Source organism: Jatropha curcas, chromosome 3 (genome assembly GCF_041381405.1).
Source record: "Jatropha curcas cultivar XTBG-Jc1 chromosome 3, XTBG_Jcur_1.0, whole genome shotgun sequence".
Lineage (NCBI taxonomy): Eukaryota > Viridiplantae > Streptophyta > Magnoliopsida > Malpighiales > Euphorbiaceae > Jatropha > Jatropha curcas.
The window spans coordinates 9,036,442-9,056,942 of NC_143153.1; the positions used below are offsets into that span (position 1 = coordinate 9,036,442).

Genomic DNA, 20,501 nt, shown 5'->3' on the forward strand with positions numbered 1-20,501 from the left:
TTGATTTTAGGCGTTTATTACCAAAAGATTCATTTTGAGGCTTTTAGCCAAAAGAATTGATTTGGGCTTATTCTTGCCAAAATTGGTGTTCGGGCTTATTATTGCCGAAAATGATTTTTGTCGAGCGATTTGTCGTCAAAATCGTTGATTTTAAGGCTTTTAGCCAAAATGGTTTATTTAGGCGATTTCATCGCCGAAAATTGTTGATTTTAAGGCTTTGAGCCGAAATTGATTGATTTTAAGGCTTTGAGCCGAAAAAGTGTTGATTTAAGCAATTCGTTTGCTAAAATGTGCAATTTAGGCGATTGTCGCCAAAATGGTTGATTTTGAGGCTTTGAGCCAAAATGATGTGATTTAGGCAATTTGTTTGCCAAAACGATGTGATTGGGCGATTGTCGCCAAAGTAATTGATTTTAAAGCATTTGTGCCAAAATGATGCATTTTAAGCGATTTGTCGCTCGAAAGTGTTGATTTTAAGGCATTTGTGCCAAAATGGTTCATTTAAGCAATTTGTCGCTCAAAAGTGTTGATTTTAAGGCTTTGAGCCAAAATTGATTTATTTAGGTGATTTATCGCTCAAAAGATTGATTTTAAGGCCTTTGGCCAAAATATGTCGATTTAGGCGATTTGTTGCCAAAATTGTGATTGATTAAACTGTAGGCAATTTATTGCCATAAAAACGTGATTTGAATGAGGCCGTTAGTCACAATTATTGATTAATTAGACTTTTAGGCAGATTTGTTCGAAATAAGGCGATTGAACCGTAGTTATTAATTAACTAGGCTCTTTAGCCGATATTGTCGGATTTAAGCTTAACTGCCACGATTATTAATTAATCGGGCGTTAAGCTTAATCATGTTTGTTTTTTATCAAAGCAGTTTATTTACCAAAAAAAAAAACGACGTGGATGCATCTATGCGATTGTAGAATTATTGAGAGTAGAAGAGAAATATGCATGGAGTGCTAAAATTAAATAGGCAGAGTTTTGTTTACATACCTGATTTAATCGACGACCGCTTCTTAACTCCAGGTTAAGCTCCTCGTTTAGGTATATTAACTAATTTTTATTTTTATTTAATTTTAGTTACCAAATATCACAATAAAAATGCAATAAAAAATAAATTAAATGCGAAAAGCGGTAAAGAAAACGAAAGGAGCGTGAGAGGGAGAAGGATTCGTCCGTCAACACGAGCAGGAGTGTCAGAAATAGGCTGAAAATGGCCGGCTCGCCGGAGGAGCTGGGCGGCAGGCCCCGCGCGCGCTGGCGGCAGGGCTCGCCCAGGGGGTGGGGGGCCAAGCCCCGCCCGCGCGGGGCGACAGGCCCCGCGCGCGTTGGCGGTAGGGCTCGCCCGCGCGGGGTGAGAGGCCTCGCGCGCGTTGGCGGTAGGCCTCGCCCGCGCGGGGCGAGAGGCCTCGCGCGCGTTGGCGGTAGGCCTCGCCCGCGCGGTGGGGCGGCAGCTACCGCCCAGTTTGGGCGGCTGCTGCCACCAGGCCCGGCGGCCGGCCCCGCCGTGGCCGGTGTGGCCACCGTGCCTCGCTCCGGGAGCCTTTTTGGGAGTTCCGAACCTCCGAAAAATATTCCGGGACCTGTTCCGCGATCCTCGCGACATTCCGGACATTTTAAGTACCATATTGACATACTTTCGGTGAACTTCCGAAATAACCTCCGGTCCGGCCGGACCGTTTGCAGTCCGGAAAAACAGGCTTTCTGAGCCTCAAAATTTGGGTGTTCACAACTTTATGGTTGATGAGGGCATTGTTTTAGGGCACAAAATAAGTAAGGAAGGAATCCAGACAGATAGGGCAAAGATAGAAGCCATAGAAAAGTTACCTCCTCCTACTACGGTTAAAGGTATAAGATCTTTTCTAGGCCATGCAGGATTTTATAGAAGATTTATAAAAAATTTTTCTATCATTGCTAAACCTCTAACTAACTTACTTGTTAAAGATGCATCTTTTAATTTTTCTCCAGAATGTTTGGAAGCTTTTAATACTTTAAAGAATGCCTTAGTAAGTGCGCCTATTATAGCAAAACCCAATTGGGGATTACCATTTGAAATAATGTGTGATGCTAGTGATGTTGCTGTTGGTTGTGTTTTAGGCCAAAGACATGAGAAAAAGTTGCATGTGATATACTATGCTAGCCATGTTCTAACTAGTACTCAAATAAACTATACAACTACTGAGAAGGAAATGTTGGCTGTAGTATATGCATGTGATAAATTCAGATCATACTTGTTAGGAGCAAAAGTCATAATCTATACTGATCATTCTGCATTGAAATACCTGTTTGCTAAAAAAGATGCAAAACCACGTCTTATTCGATGGGTATTATTATTGCAAGAATTTGACATTGAAATTAGAGATAAAAAGGGTTCTGAAAATTTAGTTGCTGATCATTTATCACGTCTGGAAAATGAAGAAGGACCAATAGGAGAAACTACAATTATAAATGAAAGTTTTCCAGATGAGAATTTAATGTTAGTACAACATGTTCACACACCTTGGTATGCCGACATTGCAAATTTTCTAGCTTCTAACATCATACCTCCAGACATGACTTATGCAAAAAAGAAGAAGTTCTATGCAGATGCTAAAAATTTCTTATGGGATGAACCATTCTTGTTTAAGATATGTATGGATGGTATGATTAGAAGGTGTGTAGGGGAAACTGAAATACAAGATATACTTATGCATTGTCACTCTAGTCCATATGGAGGGCATCATGGAGCAAATAGAACTGCTTCAAAGGTTTTAGAAAGTGGCTTTTATTGGCCCACTCTATTCCACGATGCTCGTATATTTGTGTCTCATTGTGACAGGTGTCAACGGGTTGGCAACATAAGTCGAAAAGATGAAATGCCTTTATCCAACATACTCGAGGTAGAGATATTCGATGTATGGGGAATCGACTTCATGGGACCATTCCCTATTTCACAAGGTAAAAGTTATATCTTAGTAGCTGTTTACTACGTTTCCAAGTGGGTGGAATCACAAGCTTGTGTCACAAACAACGCCAATACAGTGGTAAAATTCTTAAAAGCATTATTTACCAGATTTGGGGTTCCAAGAGCAATCATAAGTGACGGAGGTACGCACTTTTTAAATAGATCATTTGAAAGCCTTTTGAGGAAATATGGAGTACATCACAAAGTATCTACCCCATATCATCCACAAACTAGTGGTCAAGTGGAAATTTCAAACCGCGAGCTTAAGTGGATTTTGGAAAAAACGGTCAATTCATCACGTAAGGATTGGTCACTTAAACTCGATGATGCACTTTGGGCGTATAGAACGGCATTTAAGACACCAATTGGGATGTCTCCATACCGTTTAATTTATGGTAAGGCATGTCACCTACCACTCGAATTGGAGTATAAAGCATATTGGGCAATAAAGTCTTTGAATTTTGATTTAAGCAAGGCTGGTTACAAAAGGAAACTTCAGTTGAATGAACTTGATGAGATCAGATTATTAGCATATGAAAATGCCAAGTTATATAAGGAAAGAACTAAGAAATGGCATGATAATCAAATTCGAATCAAATCATTTAAAGAAGGAGACCAGGTGTTATTATTTAATTCAAGATTACGCCTATTTCCTGGAAAACTGAAGTCCAGATGGAGTGGACCATTTGAGGTAATCAAAGTTGCAGAACATGGAACATTAGAATTGAAGAATCTATCTAATGGATCCACATTTATGGTCAATGGACAACGGTGTAAGCTTTATTTGGGTAATAGGATTGAGGATCCACCACAGGTAACATTTTAAATTAATTACATAAGTATGTATAATTTCAATAACTACTTAATATACTTTATTTATTATAATGTATTATTTGATTATTTGTTTTTATCAGTAAAAAAAAAAAAAAGGAAACCCATCAAAAATCAAGTGTGCAGGGAATTCTATTTTTGCAGGAAGCCAAACTCACGAGCGTGAAGAAAGAAAGCGCGAGCGCGAACATTGCAAAAAAGAGACAGAAACTTTTTTACAAAACTCGCGATCGCAACATCTATCTGCGCGAGCGCAAATTCTCCACAAAGGAAGTCAGAAGCTTCAAGATCCCCATTCGTGATCGCAACAAATATCTGCGCGAGCGCGAGTTTTTGCAAAACAAGTCAGAAACAAGGAGATACCCTCTCGCGATCGCAATAATACCAAGCGCGAGCGCGATTAGGGCACAACAGAGGACAGAGGCAAGGCGAGAACCATTCGCGAGCGCGAATTTTCCGACGCGATCGCGACTCCAGAAAAATTCTTGGCGCGATTCCACAAATTTTTGGCGCAACTTCCTAACGGTCAGAAATTCTCAACTGCCCTCTCACATTCCAATCAATTCTTCTCCTTCCCAAGGCATTCAAACCTGCGAAAAACTGTAAGTAACCTTTCAAATCCAATCAAAACTCTTCCTTTTCAACTTCCCCATTAACTACTCAACCCTATCCTTCCCTAAATTCATCTATATAAGAAATTCAAGTCCCTTCTTTACAAACCCCCAAACTCTGTCGCTACAAAATCAATTCCCAGCAACCCTCTTTTCTACATATCTTGAGCAACAAATAACTCCATCCACACTCACACCATGCCATTTAAGCAAAAGGCTAGGAAGAACAAGGAAGGATCTTCCTCCTCTGCACCAGCATGAAAGGATTTGGCCACCAGATATAAGGCTCCTTTCCCCATATATACTATAGCGGAAGGAGAACGCTACACACGCCTAGCCAAGTGCACTTTCACAGGTATGTATCTTCTTGACCCAACCTTTTTACAAAATACTGGTATTTTAGAGAAAGTACAGGAATATTTGAAAACTCTAAATTTTGAAATATTTAGTCAATTACAAATTCCTGAAAATGCTAAATTAAGTTTAGAGTTACTAACTACTATTGATTGGGTGGATGATAATGAAATGGCCATCAAATTTAGAGTGGATGGAGAAGAATTAACTGTGGGATATGATCAAATGCATGAATGGTTAGGATTTCCCAAAAGTTTATGTCCTCCTAAACCGAAAGGATGGAATGCATCTTCCGTTTGGGAAAAACTAACAGGGCAATAAACTTTTACCCCACGAAATTCTGGAAATAAATGGATAAAAGATGAGAGTATTTTATATCTGCAGAAGTATTTGTGTTATGCCTTGTTTGGACGGGTGGAAGCATCCAAAGTCCAAACAAGAGACTTGTTTATTTTGGACTGTATTTTATAGGGAAAACGAGTGGACGTTGCAGGAATAATACTCGATACAATATACAACGCCTCTCGTCATCAAGGCAAAGTTACTTTAGGAGTGGGTAGTCTGGCGCCTATCTTGGCACATATTGCTCGGATGCCTATTCCACCTTATCAGCCCCAACCAACAGACACTTTTAGGTATATGGATGGCACATTCTTGAAAAAGACAAGTTTGGTTGAAGAAGTAAAAACTGGCAGCACAGTTCTTTATCGTTGGAAGCCATGGGAAACAAGAGTCGGGCAAAGCGATCGTAATGAAGGAACCTCTGAGGCACAAATGCAAAGACAGCGGAAGGGCAAAGCACCGGTCACATCATCTTCTCATGCGGAAGAAGAAGAAGATGAAGTTGCCGGGTGGAAACAAGTGTTGAGTAAAGTGGAAGCTTTACAGCAATCGCACGAAACCTTGCAAGTTACTGTTCTTGACATGGGACAAAAACTGCATACAATTCAGAAAAACCACGAGCGGATGGAACAGAAGTGGATGAAATATTTCCACCATCAAAACATCGAGTTCACTCCATCGCCTCCAGGTTCTCCGGAGGCCTAAGGTTTTTCTGTTTCCCTTTAAGTTTTTCTTTCTATTTTTGGTATTTGTTTGTGTGTTTATGCATGTGCCGTCTGTTTTATTTGCATTTCCCCTCACACAATGAGGACATTGTGGCTTTTAAGTGTGGGGGAGACTTCCATTTTCATTATCTTAATTAATTTTTCATTTTCATTTCATTTTATATATAAGTATGACAAGTTTATAATAATAATAATAAAAAAAAAAGTGTGACAATTAAAAAAGTCAACTCCTTTGCCTTAGTTCAATGTTTTAGTCTCTACATGTTGATTTGTTTGTATTTTGCTTGTTGAAATAGAAGTCTTGAATAAAATACCATGATTAAAGAGATTAAATTCTTATATGAACTTAAGTATTAATATATTACATATGACATTTTAAACTTTTCATATAGCACATTTTAATCTTTAGTTAATTATCTAGACATTATCTTATGTTTTAGAAAAGCCTGAATCCTACCTTGAATGAAGAATAGGAAGCAAATGAAAATTAAATACTTGTATGTTTCAAGTCAATAAAGGATGAAGGTATGTTCAAGAGAGAAAAATATAAGATAGGGGAATAACGGAAAATCCGTTTTAAAAATAAAAGTGGTATGGAGCATAAAATGCAACCACTTATCATTTACATTCCTACATACCTAGAAGAAAAATGATAAGCAAAAGAAATATGTGGTATGGAGCATAAAATGCAACCACAAAAGTTAAAAAAAAAAAAAAAAAAAAAAGGTGGTATGGAGCATAAAATGCAACCACTTAGTGAGATAAAAATAAGACTACCTAAAAATGCCTTAAGATAAGAAACACTACATGTATGCTATCTAAAGTACTTCCTATTCTTTGCATTTTAAGGATGGAGGATTGCCTATCTCATTTCTTAAAATGGCTAGATTTTTTTATACTTTAGATTTTTGTTTGCTATTTTGAAATTTTTACATGTCATATTCATTTACACTACTTGGTTCATAAAATGCATAAATCTCTTATCTTTAGTAGATTACTTAAGAAGTCTAAATCAACAAATAAAAACAAACATGATCAACATGAAGTTCAAGGAAGAAGGATAAATATTTTGCTTAGGGACAAGCAAAGAGCTAAGTGTGGGGGAATTGATAGCCTCGCAAAGCGGGCAAATCTTGTTATGTTATTTCGATATAAATTGCATGAATGCATGATTGTTTTTGTACATTTTACGTTTGTTCGTGTTGTTTTGTTTTAAAGTGAATTGCAGGAACAAAGTTGGAGCAAAGACTTGTTCTATACAAAAATAGGGTCAAAACAAGTTAAAAAGATGGAAGAATTCCTTGATCCAGCCTTCGCACGTTCAAGCAAGTCGCAACAAAGAAAAATGCCCACGTCGCGAGCAATACCAATTGTCGCACGCACAAGCTACAACCAGAATAGCTAGTCGCGAGCGCGACATTTATATACGCGGGCGCGACAAGCAGATCTGAGTGTCAGAAGCAATTGGACCAGAAGACGCGAGCGCGATATTCATATACGCGGGCGCGAGAAAGCACCTTTGAGAGGCAGAAAGTTTGCCAGCGAAATACGCGAGCGCGACTTTCATATGCGCGAGCGCGAAAAGAACTTTTGAGAGGCAGAAGCACTTGGAGCCGAAGTCGCGAGCGCGACCTTCATCAGCGCGAGCGCGAATCGAGATTACCAAGAGACGTGATTGCTGCCTTTTCATTAGAGAATCATATCTTTTCATGCAAGAGTCGGGACTCCTCCCAAGAGAAGTCATAAACCAAATGACTTCAATTCTCCTTCAATTCTACAAATTTTACCAAAACCTGAAACCACAACACTACACAAAGGTAAGAAAACTATTTTAACAAAATAGAGACACAAAATATAATAATCTTTCAGTCCCCGGCAACGGTGCAAAAAATTTGATGTTTGTCGGTTCCACCAAATTTAAATTACTGAATTTAACTGTAGAAGTGGTGAATTCAGGTCGAACCTTAGAGACTGAAATCTTAATTTTTGTGTTTAAAAAGAAGGGGGGGTTTGTTTGTGAAAAATTCAACTTAACAGTTCAAAAAGAAAATTAATTAATTAAACTAAAGTAGTTATGCAAATTGATGAAAAACCAATTCAAGGTGATTTCTAATCCAGTGCACAATTGATCACAGACAACTTATGATCTAATTACTCTTTGAATACTTAACTGAAATTTACCAAAAAGCATGATAAATTCCCAAAACTCCCCTATTTCGTTAACTTGAGCCCAGCACCCTCATTAACTCTAATTATTAAACGATCGGGTATTAAGCAATCCCTTTCAATTTAATAAAAGCATTAAGAATCAAGAAGTAGTTAAACTTGAACAACAATTTATAAAGCATAAACCATTTAATTCAACCCTATTGTCTCTATAGATTATTACTGAAAACCTGAAATATAATCAGTAATACCTAATTGCTACTAACATTCAAACTTTCATAACAATTACGGATTATGAAATCTGAAATAGCACTTAATCCTACCAAACAATTCACTAATAGGCCTTTTTAGCAAAGGATTCAATAGAATCAACTCAATAAGAACAAGAAACAATAGATATTCAAGAACAAACTACTCATTTAAAACCTGAGTCTCACAAAAGTGCAAGGATGATAAATCCCTTGAATTGGTGTAAAGAAATTAGCCACTCATAATCATGGCTTCCAATCACCAAAACAAAGAATAAAGAACAAAAACCTAGATTAATAAATGAATTAAGAGAAGAAAAACATGCCTCCTAGCTGCTGTAGAATCACTCCTTATATAACACCTCCAAAAGGAAAAAGAATCCCTAATCAATTGGGAAATTCAAAAGCAGTAAACAGAAAATATTTGCTGTTCTGATTTCTCCCCTATTTTTCAGCATCTTCTGTTCCAAATCTGGCTCTGACTCCTTCAATAAATTTGAAAATCTCTCTCTCTGCTTTCTAACGAGCTAAGGCTCGCCCAAAACTGACATCTACAACAAGAATATGACCTAAAAAACGAAATCAGATTGACGCAGAAATTCTGCTCAAAATGTTAATCTTCTATGACGTTTTTGAAGACTAAAACGACTTCATTTCATTTAATTGTCTTCACAACAACTATAGGGCTGTCTTCTAAGAATTCAATGGGCCTGGGCTGAGTTAGTTTGGACACTTGGAACTCCAGATATGAAGTCCATAACAGAATAGGTTGTGTTCAGTTATACAGCACATAGCTTCAAAATTCAGAGCTGAATTTGATCAATATGGAGCCTGAATTAGCTTCTAATTCCTTTTGACAATTGTAGAACTTTATTTCATCTTTCCAGCGCATCAAACGGAATCCAATTTGAAGGTCTACAACTCCAGATATCCCTGAAAAACCGAACAAGGGTCAAGATAAAAAAAATGCTGGAATTTTACCGATTTAATCATATTACTCTAAGTGCAACTAAAATAATGTCTAATTGGTAAAAATTGTCTAACAAAGTGAATTAAGCACATAAATAACCCAAAAATGCATACGAATATAGACAATAAAAGCACTTGATAATGCACTTTTCAAAGCTGCATGAGGCCCTAGGTACTAAGCTAAACTTCAGCACAGCTTTTCATCCTCAAACTGATGGTCAGTCAGAGCGGGTTATTCAAATTTTGGAGGATTTGTTAAGAGCTTGTGCTATTGAGTTTGAGGGCAGTTGGGAGAAGTACATTTGACTTGTAGAATTTGCCTACAATAACCGTTATCAGTCGAGTATTCAGATGGCCCCTTTTGAAGCACTATATGGTAGGAGATGTAGGACTCCACTTTGTTGGTCAGAATTGAGTGAGGGCAAGATGGTAGGTCCGGATTTGATTCGGGATACAGAGGAAAAGGTCAGAATTATCCGAGATAGATTGAAAGCAGCTTCAGATCGTCAGAAATCTTATGCGAATTTGAAGAGGAAAGATATAGAGTATGCAGTGGGAGATAAGGTTTTCCTTAAGGTATCTCCATGGAAAAAGATATTGAGATTTGGAAGAAAGGGTAAGCTTAGTCCTAGGTTCATTGGTCCATATGAGATCATTGAGCGTGTGGGTCCATAAGCCTATAGACAGCGTTACCACCAGACCTGGATAGGATACATAATGTTTTCCACGTATCTATGTTGAGGAGGTATCGGTCCGACCTATCACATGTAATATTAGTGGAATCTATGACTATAGAGCCAGATTTAACTTATGAGGAAGAACCAGTGAGGATACTTACTAGAGAAATCAAGGAACTAAGGAATAAGAGAATTCCTTTGGTAAAGGTTCTTTGGAGAAACCATAAGACCAAAGAAGCTACAAGGGAAAGTGAAGATATTATGAGACAACAGCATCCTCAGTTGTTTAATTCAGGTGAATTTCGAGGACGAAATTCTTTAAGGGGGGAGAGCTGTAACGCCCCATTTTTCCTGTGTTTCAATAGTAGTTTACCGATCTGTGAATAGTACCACCGGTCCGGAAGTCGGTATTATTTTTGGTCCAGAAAAATTACTATTTATGTTTTATATTTTATTTAACATTTTTGGAGCATGTATGCATGGTTTTTATGGGTAGAAAGTAAGTAAGGAATATTTTTGGAGAATTTAGATAATTAGTGAATTAGGGTGTTATATTAAGTAAGGAAATTTGAGCAATTATTTTTTTAAGGAGGAAATTTGAGGAATTATTTTTATGGAATAAATTAGAGAGTTTTGTGGAGATAAATAATATTTTGAAGGAATTTAATAGGAGAATATTTGGAGAAAAGACCAAAACACCCTCCAATTTGGAGAAAAGACCAAAATACCCTTGAGTTGCTTTATTAAAGGCAACCATCAATTATTGAGCAACAAATTTTTTCCTTCTTCTTATCCTTCCATGTAACACTCGCCGCCCGATCCCGAAAGACTCGACGGTGGATGCCACATTCTGTGCCGGAGGCACCGTCCTAACCTACATATAAACCATACAATCATATTATGAATGAGAAGTGACTTAGTATTCATAAGTTTAGCAAGTAAGAATATTTTGTTTTGAAAATGATTTGGGAGAGTCCTATAGAAAAACTGCAAGAGTTTCCCCTAAAAATAGAAGTTGCCAAACATATGAATACAAAGCACTCCCAAATCCAAACTCCAAACCCCATCAAACTCCAATAACAACACAATAGCACTTCTATCATTTCATATCCTCAATAACATTATAATATTCATCAATTCAATACATTCATTTAAACATATCAACTTCTAATGTTCTAACCATTAAATGAGTCCAAGTGAATCTCCCAATATATATACACCAAAATAATTTACAACAATATGATTAAGTGATAAATTAAATAATACAGTCTCCAAAAATGTAATACTTATACATGCCATAATTCTTAGTTACAAAAAAAAAAAAAAATACTAAGTAACTACCAAAATATCTCTTCAGCTCTGATGCTACTCTTCAGGTCTTTAAGCAGCAAGAACAATCTCCAACCTGCGCGTGATAAAATCAACGCGCTGAGTATAAAACTCAGTGGTGCTCATAAACACAACAAACCAATGTTGTGATGACAACATACTTAAAAAAAAATCATTTATATACATAAAATCATTAAATTTGAACATGTATTACATATGTACACCAACACATCATGCTTTAAAAATTCATTTGATATCATAAATACGTTATGGTAAACTAAGAGTTATTAACATAATGTGATCTCATTTATTTCACTTCCTGAAAAGTATTTTACAAGGGCTCACATACACTTAGGAGAAAAAGAAGCAGATAAGTTTTCATAGCTTATTCATAATGGCCTTAGGTCGCCAACCTTATCATAACATATAGAGTGCGTCCGCCCTAACATAAGACACCCACGTGCCTAGCATATGATCATAGCTTCTTATCATAATGGCATCAAATGCCGAGCATGCTCATCATACATAATAAAATCAAATCATGCATCAAATCCACACCAAGTATATTAGAGCCCAAAAACATTTCTCATAAAATTCATGTTCTTTAGTCTTCTCATAATAAAAACTTAATTTAAACTTAAGTAATTCATAAAAATTCTCATACTTGAACAAAATGACTTAACATAGAAAATTTCCAGCATAAAAGTAACATTGACCTTTGCTGTGTTTTTAAAACATAACTTGAGCTATGGGTCTCCAAATTAAATTAAATCAGAGTCATTAGAAAACTAAGACAAAAGCCTACAAATGTTATGAAAGGATCACAGCTGAGATCAATATGGAAGATAACAAAACGAAGCTAGGAAAACAAACTAACAGACCAGACCTGATTCAGCAGAACCAAGTCCAATGTTTATTGAATTCCTACTTAACCAAACACTCAAATGAAACCAATCCAGAACGAGGAAATTCTCAAGACACAGGGCAACAACCTTTATGAAGAACTCAGAACCTAATCTTGTCATTATAGTGGTCAAAATGGACACTCAATTCAGTGATGCATGTGGCCCGATACAAACAGAGTCAGTTTGGGTGTTTCTACCATAAGTTGAGCTATGTATCTCCAAATTGGACACACGAGGATGGGTTGAAAAGCTAAGAGATAGACCTACAACTTTTATCAAGGAATGAGACACAAATGGAAATTAGAAAGGATCGAAAAAGGGTCCTTAATCTCACTTAAAAACACGTTTTTCCCAAATTCAGCTTTCTTTACCCATGAAAGGAACATGAACACCAAAGATACAAGGGAGAAATGTCTACCACAACATAAATACTCATCAAACATCACCCAAGAGCATGTTATTGCAACCAAAATTCAACAAATCAATCATTTCATACAAAATCCCAAAATATACACATGAGAGCATAAAGGCACAAAATCAAAAATTTGAGTAAGGTAAGTGTGTTTATGAACACTAACCTTCAAAACAAGCTTTAATCAAAGCTTCTCAAGCTTTGGTCTTGCCCTTATCTTTGTTAGAGGCTCTTCACCCTCTACATGTAAGAAACTCAAAATCAAACAAAGAAAACAAATAAAAGAAGTAATTGGAGCATGATTAAGCATATATATGCTAAAAGACAACTCTAAACCCAAAAATAATTAACTTATCATAAAATCACTTACTTGACCCAAGTAGGAAAATCACCAAATTCCTTGAAATTAGTCACCAAAAATGACTTCTCTAGCTTCACTCTCTAAGATTTAGTACTTAAATCAAGTTGGATGGGTGAATTTGATGTGTTTACTTAGTAAGAATTGAAGAAGAAGAAGAAGAAGACGTGTAGGAAAAGGAGAAGAAGGACAAAGTGTTGCTCAATAATTGATGGTTGCCTTTAATAAAGCAACTAAGGGGTATTTTGGTCTTTTCTCCAAATTGGAGGGTGTTTTGGTCTTTTCTCCAAATATTCTCCAATTAAATTCCTTCAAAATATTATTTATCTCCACAAAACTCTCTAATTTATTCCATAAAAATAATTCCTCAAATTTCCTCCATAAAAATAATTGCTCAAATTTTCTTACTTAATATAGCACCATAGTTCACTATTCACTAAGTATCTAAATTCTCCAAAAATATTCCTTACTTACTTTCTACCTATAAAAACCATGCATACATGCTCCAAAAATGTTAAATAAAATATAAAACATAAATAGTAATTTTTCCGGACCAAAAATAATACCAACTTCCGGACCGGTGGTACTATTCACAGACCGGTAAACTACTATTGAAACACAGGAAAAATGGGGCGTTACATTCCACGTCTCCTCCTCCTCCTCCTCCTTCTTCTTCTTCTTCTTCCTTTTCTTCAATTCTTACTTAGTAAACACTTAGTAAACACATCAAATTCACCCATCCAACTTGATTTAAGTACTAAATCTTAGAGAGTGAAGCTAGAGAAGTAATATTTGGTGATTAATTTCAAGGAATTGGTGATTTTCCTACTTGGGTCAAGTGAGTGATTTTATGATAAGTTAATTATTTTTGGGTTTAGAGTTTTCTTTTAGCATATACATGCTTAATCATGCTCCACTTACTTGTTTTATTTGTTTTCTTTGTTTGATTTTGAGTTTCTTACATGTAGAGGGTCGAGAACCTTCTAACAAAGATAGGGGCAAGACCAAAGCTTGAGAAGCTTTGATTAAAGCTTGTTAAAGCTTGTGTTGAAGGTTAGTGTTCATAAACATACTTACCTTACTCAAATTTTTGATTTTGTGCCTTTATGCTCTCATGTGTATATTTTGGGATTTTGTATGAAATGATTGATTTGTTGAATTTTGGTTGCAATAACATGCTCTTGGGTGATGTTTGATGAGTATTTATGTTGTGGTCGACATTTCTCCCTTGTATCTTTGGTGTTCATGTTCCTTTCATGGGTAAAGTAAGCTGAATTTGGGAAAAACGTGTTTTTGAGTGAGATTAAGGACCCTTTTTCGATCCTTTCTAGTTTCCATTTGTGTCTGATTCCTTGATAAAAGTTGTAGGTCTATCTCTTAGATTTCCAACCCATCCTCTTGTGTCCAATTTGGAGATATATAACTCAACTTATGGCTGAAACACCCAAACTGACTCTGTTTGTGTCGGGCCACATGCATCACTAAATTGAGTGCCCATTTTGACCACTCTAATGACAAGATTAGGTTCTGAGTTCTTCATAAAAGTTGTTTCCCTGTGTCTTGAGACTTTCCTCGTTCTAGATTGGTTTCATTTGAGTGTTTGGTTAAGTAGGAATTCAATAAACATTGGACTTGGTTCTGCTGAATTAGGTCTGGTCTATTAGTCTATGTTCCTAGCTTTGTTTTGTTATCTTCCATATTGATCTGGGCAGTGATAACTTCATAAAATTTGTAGAATTTTGTTTTAGCTTTCTAATGACTCTGATTTCATTCAATTTGGAGACCTATAACTCAAGTTATGGTTTACAAACACAGCAAGGGTCAATGTTACTTTTATGCTGAAAATTTTCTATGTTAAGTCATTTTGTTTAAGTATGAGAATTTTTATGAATTACTTAAGTTTCAATTAAGTTTTTATTATGAGAAGACTAAAGAAAATGAATTTTATGAGAAATGTTTTTGGGCTCTAATATACTTGGTGTGGATTTGATGCATGATTTGATTTTATTATGTATGATGAGCATGCTCGGCATTTGATGCCATTATGATAAGAAGTTATGATCATATGCTAGGCATGTGGGTGTCTTATGTTAGGGCAGACGCGCTCTATATGTTATGATAAGGTTGGCGACCTAAGGCCATTATGAATAAGCTATGAAAACTTTTCTGCTTCTTTTTCTCCTAAGTGTATGTGAGCCCTTGTAAAATATTTTTAAGGAAGTGAAATAAATGAGATCACATTATGTTAATAACTCTTAGTTTACCATAACTTATTTATGATATCCAATGAGTTTCTAAAGCATGATGTGATGGTGTACATATGTAATGCATGTTTAAATTTAAGAATTTTATGTATATTAATGATTTTTTTTAAAGTATGTTGTCATCACAACATTGGTTTGTTGTGTTTATGAGCACCACTGAGTTTTATACTCAACGCGTTGATTTTATCATGCGCAGGTTGGAGATTGTGCTTGCTGCTTAAAGACCTAAAGAGTAGCATCAGAGCTGAAGAGATATTTTGGTAGTGTATTAGTATTTTATGTAACGAAAAATTATGGCATGTATAAATATTACATTTTTGGAGATTGTATTATTGAATGTATAACTGTTGTAAATTATTGGGAGATAAACTTGGAACTTCTTTAATGGTTAGAATGTTAGAAGTTGATATGTTTAAATGCAGGTATTTAATTATTTAATATTAAAACGTTATTGAGGATATGAAATGATAAAAGTGCTATTGTGTTGTTATTGGCGTTTGATGGGGTTTAGAGTTTGGATTTGGGAGTGCTTCGTATTCATATGTTTGGCAACTTCTATTTTTAGGGGAAACTCTTGCAGTTTTTCTGTAGGACTCTCCCAAATCATTTTCAAAATAAAATATTATTACTTGCTAAACTTGTGAATACTAAGTCACTTCTAATTCATAATATGATTGTATGATTTATATGTAGGTTAGGATGGTGCCTCCGGCACCGAATGTGGCATCCACCGTCAGGTCTTTTGAGATCGGGCGGCGGGTGTTACAGCATGGGATTGTGAATACTCAAATTTTGAGGCTCAAAAAGCCTATTTTTCCGGACTGCAAACAGTCCGGCCGGACCGGAGGCCATTCGGAAATTTCACCGAAAGTATGCTAATATGGTACTTGAAGCGTCCGAAAAATTACGAGGATCGCGGAAATGGTCCCGGAATATTTTTTGGAGGTACAGAACTCCCGAAAAAGCCTTTGGAATGAAAAACTAGCGAGTGGACAGGATAGGGTGGCAGCAGCTGCCGTCCACGGCGGCAGCGCCCGTCGTCCATGGTGGCAACAGCCGCCCTCCAGCCTGGTTTTCCCTATAAATACAGCCCTGAATCGACAGTTTTACACACTCGGTCTATGTTGACGGACGCTCTCTTCTCTCTTACGCTCCTTGCGGTTCTTCTACTGCTTTTCTGCATTTAGTGTAGGCTTTTATTACTCTGCTGTTGTGATATTTGGTCACTTAATTGAATTAATTTTAATTAGTATTCCCCAAACGAGGAGCTTAATCTGGAATTTTCAAACTGAAGCTAAGAAGCGGCCTCCGATTAACTCTGGTAATAACGAAACTCTACCCATTTAATTTCAGTATTTTGTGCATATTCTCTTCTACTCTAAATTCTAATTAAATGACTGCATTCACACCATCGTCATTTTGGCAGCAAACTGCCTTAAGTAAATAAGTTTAGGCTAAAATGTCTGGTTAATCAATAATCGTGGTATTAATGTTTAACTCCGAACATATTGGCTAAAGTGCCTAGTTAATTAATAACTACGGTGTAATTGCCTTTATTTCGAACAGTTCGGCTAAAAGTCCAATTAATCAATAATTGTGGCTAAAAGCCTTAATCAATCACGTTTTTGGCAACAAAATTGCTTACAGTTTAATCAATCACGTTTTGGCAACAAATTGCCTATGGTTTAATCAATCGCTTTTGGCAACAAATTGCCTATAACTCAAATAACCACTTTTTGGCGACAAATCGCCCAAATATCACTTTTTCTTTGGCAATAAATTGCCTAAATTACATATCATCTTTTGGCACGAATGCCTTAATCATTTTGGCGACAAATCGCCCAACAAAACCCCTTTGGCACAAATGTCCTTAATCAATCACTCTGGCGACAAATCGCCTAACCAATCTTTGGCAACAAATTGCCTAATCAAATATCAACTTTTGGCATAAATACCTTAATCAACCATTTTGGCGACAAATAGCCCAAACATCAATTTTTGGCAATAAATTGCCCAATCAAACACCTTTTGGCAACAAATGCCTAAAACAACAAATCAATCAATCTTTGGCACAAATGACTAAAAAAATGCACGAAGCATGCACACACTCATGCATGAAGCATACCCCTTCAAGATGCCTTTGAATAGGCTTTTTATCGAACTACGTCGGCTTTGATCTCTCATTCAAACGAGAGTACGTAGGCACGTTCGGGATTCAACCCCGAGCGGCAAGTCGAAATCACCAAAACACTTTACTGGTCCAATTGCATCAATTTACCTTGCAAAGCATTTACACTTAGGTTAGTTAATCAGCATGACATAGTCTCGGGATCCACCTCGGGTTCGTAGATCGTGCCTTAAACTTTGGGGTAATTAATCTAGACTTAGGTTAATTAAAATTGGAGTCACTTAGGGTTCTTTCTTAGTTTTCCCTTATAAAAATAAACTAGGTGGCGACTTCATAAAACACACACGTGAGCATACCTCGTTCTAGCATAATTTTGCCTTCGGGGGAGGGTTCACAGGGATGAATTGAATGAATGAAGTAGATATTGATTTCATGTTGAACCAGGTTTGTTGGACCACTGACCAGTAACTTCACCCTGATTTTGATTTTTGTTTAACGATGGAATTAGGAAGTGGTATAGAAGAGTTATTTGTTCCTCTATGTTTTAGCTGTCCATGAGTTTTTGAATCACCTAAATTGGACTTATGAATTGAAAGATATGACCAAAATAGTACAAACTAAGCAGGCTGGAAACCAACAGTTGGGTAGACTGGCAGTTGCTACTTGAGCTCAATATTTGACTACCTTACCAATGTAAGTAAGAGATGTGATAGAAGACAAAGTTGTACCTTAATGTGTTAGCTAACAATAGAATTTAGAATTACTGCAATTGGACTTATGAATACAGAGTTATGCTAGAATTTGTGAAACATGTACAGGCTGCCCTGTCAGATTTCAAGGTTACATTAGAAATGATGTTGGGATGTATATGTAGCTTCATGCAGCCTAAGATTAGTACTGAATTTGAACCTTCTGAGTTGAGTTAAATTAACAGCAATAAATTCCTTAATCTGACCGGTAGAAATTAGGTTATTTAATGATTGGTACAAGTTGCATCGCGGGTGCATCAATTAGATTTCCATGCAAATTAGTTTACAAGTTATCAATTGTGTGCATTTACTTCTATTTATCTATGAATTCCTCTTAAACCATGAAACAGGTTAGAAACATACAGGTAAACAGTATGGTTTATGAATTTGATGAAGAATTTAATATGCTATTGTTTTGTAATATTGAAATACCAATAATATGCTCTCTTGAGGTTAGGCAGAAACCACGTAGATAAGATTATGTCGCGACATAGTGTGAATACTCAAATTTTGAGGCTCAAAAAGCCAGTTTTCCCGGACTGCAAACAGTTCGGCCGGAACAGAGGCCATTTTGGAAATTTATCGGAAGTATGCTAATATGGTACTTAAAACGTCCGGGATGTCGCGAGGATCGCGGAACTGGTCCCGGAATATTTTTTGGAGGTCCGGAGCTCCCGAAAAAGCCTCCGGAGCGTAAAACTAGAAAGTGCGCCGGCCGCTGCGGCGGCGGCGGCCCCCCCTTCACGGCGGCAGTAGCCGCTCTCGCCGCCGGCGACAGCGGCTACGGCTGCCCTAACCGGCGGCGACAGCCGCTGCGGCCGCCCTCACCGGCGGCCCAGCCGCCTAAACCCGGCGGCCCGGCCACCGAGCTCCGGCGGCCCAGGCCACCGAAACAGTCCGTTTTGCCTATAAATACAGGCACGGTGTGACCTTTCAACTCACTCAGTCTGTGTTGACGGACGCTCCTTCTCCCCTAAGCTTCTTGCGTTTTCTTTTACTGCTTTTCTGTATTTTTAATTTAGCTTTTATTGCTTCTTGCTTTAATAGTTGGCCACTTAAATTAAATTAATTCTGAATTAATATTCCCCAAACGAGGAGCTTAATCCGGAATTTTTCAAGCTGAAGCTAAGAAGCGGTCACCGGTTAACTCAGGTAAATAAACAAAACTGTGCTCATTTAATTTTAGCACTTCATGCATATTTCTCTTCTACTCCTAATAACTCTACAACTGCATAAACACATTCATGTCATCAATTAGGCAAATAAACTGCCTCAATCAAATATGATTAAGCTTAAATACCCGGTTAATTAATAATCGTGGTATTAATGCTAAATCCGACAATATTGGCTAAAAAGCCTAGTTAATTAATAACTACGGTTTAATTGCCTTTATTTCGAACAGTCCGGCTTAAGTCCAATCAATCAATAATTGTGGCTAAAAAGCCTTAATCAATCACGTTTTGGCAACAAATTGCCTACAATTAAATCAACCACATTTTGGCAACAAATTGCCCACGGTTCAATCAATTTTTGGCAAACAAATTGCCTATAAATTAGATTAACCACTTTTTAGCGACAAATCGCTTAAATCAGAAGCTTTGGCAAAATGCCTTAGAATTAATCAATCTTTTGGCTAAAAGCCTTCAAACAATCATTTTGGCGACAATCGCCTAAATCACATCAACTTTTGGCAAAAATTGCCTAAATCAATTCATTTTGGCTAAAAGCCTTAAATCAGTCATTTTGGCGACAAACGCCCGAATAATCACTTTTGGCAAACAAATTGCCTAAATCTTTTGGCTAAACGCCTTCCAATACCAACTTTTGGCAAAAATGCCTTAATCACTTTGGCGACAAATCGCCTAACCAATTTTTGGCAATAAATTGCCTAAATCAATTTATTTCAGCTAAAAGCCTTAAAATCAATCAATTTTGGCGGCAATCGCCTAAATCACAACATTTTTGGCAACAATTGCCTGAATTAATCTTTTTGGCTAAAAGCCATTAAAATCAACACTTTTGGCATCAAATGCCTAAAAATCAATTTTCAAGCAGAATGCCTAAACAAAATGCACAAAGCATACACACACTCATGCATAAAGCATCCCCATTCAAAGCCCTCTAAAAGAGGCCTATCGAATTACGTTGACTTTGATCTTCCATTCAAACGGAAGTACGTAGGCACGTTAGAGATTTAACCCCGAGCGGCAAGTCAAAATCACATAAACACTTTCATTGGTCCAATTGCATCATTTACCCTGCAAAGCATTCATTGTTTTGGTTAGTTCATCAGCATGACATAGTCTCGGGATCCACCTCGGGTTCGTAGACCATGCCTTAAACTTTGGGTTAATTAATCTAGTAATTAGGTTAATTAAAATTGGAGTCACTTAGGGTTTTTTCCTAGTTTACCCTAAAATAATTAAACAAGGTGGCGACTCATACATTCACGTGCATTTCTGCCATTAGTCACATGCATCATATG

At 36.9% G+C, this 20,501-nt stretch overlaps 1 protein-coding gene across 1 annotated transcript in view; it reads left to right on the top strand.

The window, feature by feature from the left end:
• The window catches only part of LOC149497489 (uncharacterized), a 137,308-nt gene that overhangs the window by 8,477 nt on the left and 108,330 nt on the right, over window positions 1-20,501 (top strand). The window contains exons 2-3 of the mRNA XM_089719193.1: window positions 1,736-2,677; window positions 2,813-3,554. Coding sequence (XP_089575319.1) covers window positions 1,736-2,677; window positions 2,813-3,554 — 1,684 coding nt within the window. The remainder of the gene's footprint in view (window positions 1-1,735; window positions 2,678-2,812; window positions 3,555-20,501) is intronic.